An 8,924-nucleotide genomic window follows, 5' to 3' on the forward strand; every position below is an offset into this window, starting at 1 on the left:
AGTTACTGTGATGTGTTTTCATATATGTAAAAGACCCTTGGCTTGTTCACTGTCCATATTTTTGTGTGATGTTAATCATTTTATTCTGTGTGTTCTGTTTGATATAGATAAGGACTCCCCACTGTCCTCCTATCTAAAGATCTTACCGGGCATCCCCGGCCCTCCTGGTCCACCAGGTCAGAGAGGTCACCTCTTGTTCCTTCTCACCTAGTGCTCCTCCATTAAACAGCACAAGTCCACACTGACTTAGGGCTGCAGCTCAGCGCATGCTTCTCTCGTCCCCACTGTTTAAAAGAGGGTGCTTACCGTGATCATAGATTTAATTTCCTGAGATGAAAAGTAATTAAGAATGTATGCTCTTAAAATGTGAGAGTGACTTTAGGTAGGTGCATCTACCAAATTAAGTAATTAAAAATTTAAATATAAACCATCATGCAACCAAAGCCTGCACGGGCTCTGTTTGTGAACCCCCTATGAGATTATAGCTGTAATTGTTAATCTATTTATATTATAAACAGTTTAAATTTGGGAATATTGTCATGCCCCAAATCTCTGGAATATAAACCAGTGCATGTCTACCCGGCACATTGAGCGTTCCTCTAAGGTGTCCATGTGGTTGTATGGAACACAGCTCCACACAGTGAACATGCCTCTGAAGCCAGCATCTCTCCTTCATGCCCACAGGTCGGCCAGGCCCAGCCGGGCCCTCTGGGTCGCCAGGACTTCCAGGCCTGAATGTGAGTGCATCAGCAGCACCCCTTTAGTGACTTTACACAAAGACACACAAGGAAATGGAAAACCGGTTGTTTGTCCTGTCTATGCCATATAAAGGTTCTGCTAATAATAGAATGAAGGCAAACAAAAACAAAGGTTCTTTGTAGAAAATCTTTTGGCTTCCAGCTGTCAACACCTACAGTATCTGCTTACCAGCAAGTTTTGTTTTTAATGGAATAGGTTCCATAGAGCATACAGCTGACACTATAACCCACAAAGACATTTGACCCCCTCCTTCACTTGTAAGGGCCAGCACCTACGGTCTCAACACTGCATACCTGGAAGTGTTACAGCTCAACCCCAGTCTTTAGCCTCGAAGACCACTTAGCAGCTCCTGTGGAGTGATTGGTTAAGTAGCTTGCTGAAGGACGCAGGGCAGGGGGTTGACATGGGGATGCAGAGTGCCACTCCTCGACTCCTCTACCTGCTCCTGTCCTCTGTCCGCCTACATTCCAAGCAGGTCCATGAATCATGGGGGTGGCGTTCTGGACACAGGGTCACCCCTCTAGCTGCTATAGGCCACCACGGGGGCAGGGCCGTGGTGAAATCGCCAGATCGTGACCTCTCCAACCCAACCCCCCACTGATGTCTGAGTACAATGCAGTAAAAAAAAAAATTTCATGCATATTTAGACATGGACTGGAACTTGATTTATTGTTGACTTGAATGTGAGGGGATGGAAGTTTATTTCTGAACACAACGTTATGCCCTTGAGTGGCGCGTGTGCTTGAATCCTTTCTTTTCAGACATAATTTATTCCTCTGCGGCTTCTCTCCTGAGCGGTCTCCTAAGCTGCTAAGCTGTCGTATGTCATGTCCTGTTTCAGGCTGAACCAGGGGCCTCTGGGAAGCCTGGAATGCCGGGGCAGAAGGGAGATCGTGGTGAGAGGGTGAGTGAGGTCTCATGCTTACCTGCTCGCTAAGCAGGTGTCCTAAACTACAAACCTGACAGTCAGGGCATTCCTGTATGCTATTTTCTCCATGCAGGAAGGCTGTTTTTACATACATATGTATGTATTGAGCACATAGCCTACTGTATAATGTAACATTTCTTTCCGTGCCTTGTAGTTTATGGCCTCACAGTGATGTGAATAGAGAATGGCAGGTCTTTTTTGTCTTAGGGGTTGTTGTTTTACATAGGCATACATTATTAATGTATGCATAATTATAAAAACAGCTAAAAGCTAGTGCTTGTGTGACCCTTTTCTTGTGTAGGGTTTTCCTGGATTCAGTGGAAAGTCAGGTCTACCAGTGAGTAATTAATTTCACCCCAATTCACACAGATATTAATACCTAATGAGAAATCCATTGATTTATTGATCTCTCTCTCTCTCTGTGCGTGTGTGTGTGTGTGTGTGTGTGTGTGTGCGCGCTTGTGTGTGCATTGTGTAGGGTCCTTCAGGACCTAAAGGAGAACCAGGAGACCCTCATCCAGAGGTCTGAACCACTCTATTAAAAACTGACAGAGTCAGTTCAATGATTTTGCCTGTCATCTCAGCACAGGATGTTATAATTCTATAAAAGGGAGTGTGTGTGTGTGTGTGTGTGTGTGTGTGTGTGTGTGTGTGTGTGTGTGTGTGTCTGTCTGTCAAAAGTGAAAGCAAGTTTTTGTCCAATCTCATCCATTATTGGCAGTTGACACATTTGCAGAAGGTGTTTTGTGTATCCAGAACATCTGTTGTGCTGTTTTATTATTGTCAACAGAGTCTGTTGACAATATTATTGACTGAATCATGTCTGAGCAATTATTGCACTTTAAATGTGTGTCCTTGTATATTTATTCTAAATTCGTGAACGAGAATAAAGAAGTACAAATTGTGAAAAGAAGTGTGTGTGTGTGTGTGTGTGTGTGTGTGTGTGTGTGTGTGTGTGTGTGTGTGTGTGTGTGTGTATGTGTGTCTGTATCCTTAGGCTGAGGGGATGCAACAGCTTAGAGAGGCTCTGAAGATTCTGGCAGAGCGGGTTCTGATTCTGGAACACATGATTGGCATCCATGGTGAGGAAGGACTCTTGGTGCTAAGCACAGAATAATCTACACTGATTACCTGTGCGGGCAGAGAGCAGGGGCTGCAATCAGAGATTAATAAGTTGTAGGCCACAATAAAAAAAATCCTGGCTTTGATTATGTGATTTTTCATTTAGTCTGCCCTGCAGTCTTAACCCTTTCGTGACATCCCAAAAAGATCTGACCTCTAATATTTTTCCATGTTCCACGTTTTCTGCAGACTCTAATGTGCTTTGCCAACATAGTTTACAAAGGAGGAAATTTACAAAGCTTGTTTTAAAAAGGAGGTACCTGCTCTTCAGCTGCTACCCCCACTCTTTTTTTAATTGTCTGACATCTCTCTCTCTCTCTCTCTCTCTCTGCCTCTCTCTATACATACCCCCTCACACACACTTTTCTATCTCCCTTTCTCTTTCTCTCTCTCTCTCTCCCTCCCTCTTAGATGGTCTGACGGAGCTGGGCTCCGGCCTTGATCTCCTGTCTAACCTCATGCCAACCGCAGAGACGCTCAGGAGTAATAGAGGCCTCGCGAACCTGCTGTACCCTCGGCCCGCAGGAGAGGAAGAATATCCAATCAGAGAGGAGCGCGTCAGAAGGGGAGAGGACCGCTGAACACCCCGAGTCACAGTGGGTTTGGGATCTGACACTGGGCACGGGGGGATGTATGTTGGACGATCCCAAGACACAGACTAAGCAGTGGTCATCCTTAACGGACTTTCGATTCTGTGATAATGACTTTATTTGGTTGTTTATTTTTTTAATTATTTCTTTTTTATAAGTGTTGCAATGTTGTTTAGACGTGATGAAATATATCGTGTTGACAAACCCCTTGGATTTGTCCAAAGTGCTGAGATTTTGTCTGAGGAATCTAAAGTGTTTTGACTGTTTACAAAGGGGGAGATTTTTTGCGCCGAAAGAGGTACTTTCACATTCTGTCCTGTTTACTGTTTAGATGGAGTCAGAAGTTTCAGGTTTCTCTATCTGATTTTTATTAAGTATGCACAAAAATAAACAGTTGTGTATAAAGTGTAGATTGTTATTTATTTGTTTATGCCCGGATAGCATTACCAGCTTTTGGAATTTTAAAACATTTTACGCACTCACCCCAGGGAGTAGGTGAATAAAAAATACTGTTGAAATGCCGTAAAATCTATCTCACATCTATTTTGAGCTTCATGCCTGCTTGCCTTATGAATAACAACTTTCAGCAAGCTTCCAGAAACTTGGAAACGTGAAACATGAAAGTAAGCATGCTGTGCAGGGGTTGGCACATGCACTATGAATAGGGGGTAGTTTTGCCTTTTATCCAAACCCCTGACGACAGGATTTCTAACAGCAGAATCATCATGATTCTGCTGTTTGAGATCCTCTAGTCAGGAGTTTAGAAAAAGTGTAGATTGTTATTGTATTGTTATTGTATAACAATCTGGCTATGAGTGATATCCATGAAAGTATAAATGACATACATTGGCAAATAAAGAGCCCTGACAAACAAAGCCCTTTAAATACTGTATGAAACTGTAATAGGGTGTCAGATTTGCTGCACTAACATTAACCTCAACACCTAATAAATTGTGTAGATGTAACTCCTTCCTAAAAGAGTGTGGATTGCTACAGCCATGCACGGGTATTAACATGTGTTTGACTTATACTCTTCATAGCTTTGGTTTCCCATTTCCTACAGTCTGTGAGTGTTGTTATGTTGTGTTGATTTAAGCCCCCAACAGAAAAATAATGTTTCTCTTGGCCCATCCCTCTAAAAGGACTCCCTGATTCCTTCAAAGTGGACACACCTAACCTTTCTGTCCCTAGAGGACCCCTTGAACCTGGTTCTCTTCGTATCTACTCTACAGTATGTTGTCATTTGTTTTTCTTTGGTGAGATAATCCTGGTGTTGAAGTCACCGTGACCTTGGCATACTGTTGCCTCCCTCGCAGATAAGCAGACATACAATAATTATTTTCCTGCACCTGCTGAAAACCCAAACCGGCGGGTTGCAGCGCCCTGTTTGGCTATAAATAGCCGGACTGAGATGAAGTGTGGCCGGAAGAATTTCTTTCTTTCTTTCCTTCCCTCCCTTTTTTCTTGTGCTCACTCTCTCTCTCTCTCTCTCTCTCTTTGCCTGTCAGCCCTTCTCCAGCAGTGTGTGTTATGTTGGGGTTGGACCCCTGCCAGCAGCCAGACGGTTGTGTTTATTATTGCAGGCGAGCTGTTAAACCTCCTCGCAGCAGCACACCTTCCTCACCCACTCTGCCATCTCCACACACACACGCACACACACACACGCACACACACGCGCGCACACACACACACACACACACACACACGCACGCACACACACACACACACACACACGCACGCACACACGCACGCACATACATACACACACACACACACACACACACAGTTTTTGTTTTCTTGAACCGTTTGTGTTGAATTAGATCCATTGGCTGCAAGGCAAAGCAAAGGCTTTAAATCTCTCTTCAATGGATGTGTCTTTCCAGTCCTTGCAGGCAGTAAGCCATAGCCTGCTGTCACCAAGTAACACATGGTTTCTTTAAAGATTACTTGATAGATTCAAGAGTTATACATTCAAGGTCAATTAGATGGTGATTTGTCATAGGTAGTAATGTCTTTGCATTTGTTTTTAGATAACGGTTTTATTGTGTGGGGATGGAGGTCATGGTGGAGGGGCAATGGGTGGTGGCGATCCAGGGTGGGGCGGGTGTTACTCTTTGTCCTCCTTGTCCTCTCCGTGGGTGATGACATAGCACAAGTTCTTGTAGTCCAGATTTCCAGCAACATCCAGGGGGAAGTTTTCAAACATTTGAGTCATCTGTGAGAAACAACATATAAACATATTTTTTACCACGTAGCAGACAATGCATTTACCGCCCTTTGTAGAAATGTATTATGAGACAATATATTGAAGTATTCCACATAAATTGATGCTTAGAATATAAATAACCATTTTATAGATGTCCTTATCTTTTATTTTGTGAAATGCTTGAGATTTAGCAAAAATAAAACTGTCATAAATGACCCATGTAATGATCCCTCCCTGTTCATAGAAACCCTTACCTCAGCTTCTGTGAACTTGTCGGCTTGAGACATCAGGAAATACTTGATTCTATCGAAGTAGAGAAACCAATGGTAAATGGCCCGGTTTTAAAAAACGACTTCCACAAATTCATGAACCAAGTAGCAACCACAACTGCTTCACATGTGTGGCATTACTACTGTAATATATTATACTACTTTGTTACAAAGAGTAATAACTCCTGAGCCTCAAGTCAGGAAGTACTTACTCATCTCCTTTGAGAATACCGGTACCCTCTGGATCAAAGATCTTAAAAGCATTGAGAATGGTCTCCTCTGGGTCCGTGCCTGTAAGAGCAGAGGATCGGGGTGAATATATGGACTGAATAACTGGAGGGAGAAAACCCCTGCCAACCGTCACAGGGGCAAGGGAGGCAGCAGAAGGTTGTTATGGAATGATGTCTTGTGGACTCAAACCAATGTCTGTCTCTTTCCGTTTCCTTTCTCTCCCTCACTTCTTTATATTTCCTCTCTCTATCTCTCTCACATGTATGTAGTCTCTTCCTCCCTTAATCTCTCTCTCTCTCTCATTCTCTCTCTCTCTCTCTCTCTTCCTCTCGTCATAACTGTTGTCAGCCAGCATTATAGTCGTTAGCTGTCAGTGTAATAGAGTAGCTGTGGGGGTGTATCCCTGTGGCAGTGTCGCTGGGTCCACACCTTTTAACTTCTCTCCAAACATGGTGAGGAACACAGTGAAGTTGATGGGTCCCGACGCCTCTTTCACCATCTCATCAAGCTCATCATTGCCCACATTCAGACGGCCTGCCGAACAGATCAATCAATCAGTCACCACAGACGACATCAGGGGCAACAACTGTGACTGTGATTAAATTAGCTGTGGAACTACCGGGAGCATTTTCCAACAACGGCTGAGGTCTAGTACGGAATGTACCTCCCATTAATTTACATCAAATCGCTATTTGCCACCTCATCATAAAGTATAGAGAAGTCACTGTCATAAGTTGGAATATTTTTTGCGTGTTTGTTTGCTTACCAAGAGCTGCATAAGTGTCCCTCAGGTCATTCTTGTCAATGACGCCATCTCTGTTCTGGTCCATGATGGTGAAGGCCTACAGTAAGCATACAAACATAAGCAAAGGGTCGTGACTCACTGCAATTCTACCCATAACTCCTCACCCACAACACAATCACAGGCCTGGAGTCACACACAATATATAAAGAAACTGGAAAAACTATCACCAACCACCAAACCGCCAAACTAACATTATATAACAATTACTGAGTTACTGCACTGTCAGCACTCATTGAGCGTAATTCTGATGTCTGTTGTGCATGTGCCACTGGTACTCTTCTCAGTGTGCAAATCCAGTTTTGAGTGATAAATGTCTCCTTTAACAGACCAACCTCCTTGAACTCCTGGATCTGGGATTGCTCAAACATGCTGAAGACATTGGAGCTGCCTTCTGTTGCCTTCTTCTTGGCTCGCTTTGGTGCCTGGTGGGTTAAATGACGTGTTATATTTATACTTGAAGAAAAACTGTGTGCATATAAATCTTTGAAGATTTTTTTAACACCTTGTAAAAGTGCTGAGAGAATAGTCTTCTCATATTACACATTTGTCCAGAGCGCTGCCCACGAGTTTTTAAGGTCAACAAGTGGTTTCCATAAACAACGGGTTTCCAGCCATGTCGCCAGGGTGGTAAGCTGGCTTTTTCTTTTTTCGACATTATAATAGTGAAACTGCAGTGACCAAAATATACATGGTTTTCACCACAATACAGCTGAGAGTTGGCTCAGAGTTCAGTCAGTGTAAACATGTTGCTTGCCAGAGCAGTCCTCTTTTTGATTTCATAGACTGTACTTAAATATAATAAACTGTTAGTAGCTCTGTTTTGAGGAAGCTACCATGACAGCATAATCAGAACAGTGCTGTTTGAATTTTCACATAGAGGCACATAAGATAATAGCAATAGACAGTAATCCACAGATGTTAAGGTTTCTCTCTCATTTTGCCAACTGTAGTCAACGCAGTACAATGCAAAACCAGGTTTGCTGCCAAGTGTCGACAACTTAAATTAGGCCTGTCATCAGGTTGAATAATATGAGAAAGATGTCATTGAGGCATTCTCCCTGTCAGTATTTTCTAACCTGATGACTGAAATGTAATCTTATCTATGCACTTAATATGGAGTAAATAATTATGTAATAACATAAATTACCCATGAAGAACAAATATTAGCTTTGGTATTTTTTTTAGATTTTAGTGGGTGGATGCTGGTGATATTGTCAAATGAACATATCACATCCAGCTTATTTATGTATCCACAGAAATCACCCATCCTACAATCTGTACAAGCTATACAAGCCTATTACATACATGTCTCTTGAATGCAGAGAACAAACATAAACAACAGCATTAGTAATCACTGCAAAAAGAGTGAAATGAGTTGATAGTCTCTGTTCCTTCTTCCAGCATACACAGGTTGAACTAACTTTGCAAAAAGCATCCTCTGCCGTAGCATACAGCATAGTCAGCCACGCAGTACGATAGAGCCATCCTAGAGTGTGTTCTGGCCAAGAAAGAGCTAGAAAGAATGACAAGAAGAAAGATGGGAAAAAGAGCGTCAGCCTACCATCTTTGAAGTATTCCTGTTTCCGCTCCCAAATGAGAGATGCCCGAGAGAGAACACTCTGGACCAGTCTCCCTCACTGTTATATATTGCCTCCGAGGAACACCTGTGCTAAGTTTAGATCCAGTGGGGTGAGGGTAGGGGATCTTAGAGCATGCCATATAGAGCAGAGACCACCCCCCCCCCCTCCCCACACACACCCCCCCGCTACCATTGTAATTGACAGATGCTGTTTAATCTGAGCTGAGGCGAGAGGGCTCAGCTATCTTAGGCTCATCACTAGAGCTAGGCTGCACACTGGACAACCAAGAGGCCTGTCTCCGGGGCTCTGTGATTGAGTCCGGGTGCAAAGCCTGCCGGCTTCACACATCAGGCCGTTTACTCAAAGGATGTCGACGCCAGATCTTGACCATTAGGATGATGGCCACAAATTGCTTGATGCCACTTGTTATGTCT

The 8,924-nt window shown here is 43.3% G+C and overlaps 2 protein-coding genes across 3 annotated transcripts in view; one reads left to right on the plus strand and one right to left on the minus strand.

The window, feature by feature from the left end:
* Positions 1–3,806, plus strand: part of LOC121709651 (collagen alpha-1(XXVI) chain) — a 22,633-nt gene extending 18,827 nt beyond the window's left edge. The window contains exons 8-15 of one of the 2 annotated variants that reach the window (XM_042093220.1): positions 108–176; positions 685–737; positions 1,601–1,663; positions 1,989–2,024; positions 2,166–2,210; positions 2,685–2,769; positions 3,221–3,411; positions 3,444–3,806. In XM_042093220.1, the coding sequence (XP_041949154.1) occupies positions 108–176; positions 685–737; positions 1,601–1,663; positions 1,989–2,024; positions 2,166–2,210; positions 2,685–2,769; positions 3,221–3,390 (521 nt within the window). In that variant the 3' untranslated portion in view covers positions 3,391–3,411; positions 3,444–3,806. Of the gene's footprint in view, positions 1–107; positions 177–684; positions 738–1,600; positions 1,664–1,988; positions 2,025–2,165; positions 2,211–2,684; positions 2,770–3,220 lie in introns of both variants that reach the window. The other variant, XM_042093218.1, reaches the window with a different exon arrangement.
* A 1,612-nt stretch (positions 3,807–5,418) lies between these two features.
* On the minus strand, positions 5,419–8,583 carry myl10 (myosin, light chain 10, regulatory). Its single transcript, XM_042093252.1, has 7 exons — positions 8,472–8,583; positions 7,243–7,332; positions 6,872–6,947; positions 6,535–6,639; positions 6,087–6,165; positions 5,860–5,908; positions 5,419–5,614 (listed from the first exon to the last, which is right to left on the minus strand). The coding sequence occupies exons 1-7, from the start codon at positions 8,472–8,474 to the stop codon at positions 5,507–5,509; spliced, it is 510 nt and encodes a 169-aa protein (XP_041949186.1). The 5' UTR covers positions 8,475–8,583; the 3' UTR covers positions 5,419–5,506.
* Between the last annotated feature and the right edge of the window lie 341 nt (positions 8,584–8,924).

The sequence above is a fragment of the Alosa sapidissima genome, chromosome 5 (assembly GCF_018492685.1).
Source record: "Alosa sapidissima isolate fAloSap1 chromosome 5, fAloSap1.pri, whole genome shotgun sequence".
Taxonomy (NCBI): domain Eukaryota; kingdom Metazoa; phylum Chordata; class Actinopteri; order Clupeiformes; family Clupeidae; genus Alosa; species Alosa sapidissima.

What these genes read in the sequence shown, in the direction of transcription:
- myl10 (XM_042093252.1), bottom strand. An exon ending in GGACACTTATGCAGCTCTTG is followed by an intron (nt 6,640 to 6,871) that starts GTAAGCAAACAA and finishes TCTGTTCGGCAG; the next exon opens with GCCGTCTGAATGTGGGCAAT. An exon ending in ACAAGTTCACAGAAGCTGAG is followed by an intron (nt 5,615 to 5,859) that starts GTAAGGGTTTCT and finishes TGTTTCTCACAG; the next exon opens with ATGACTCAAATGTTTGAAAA.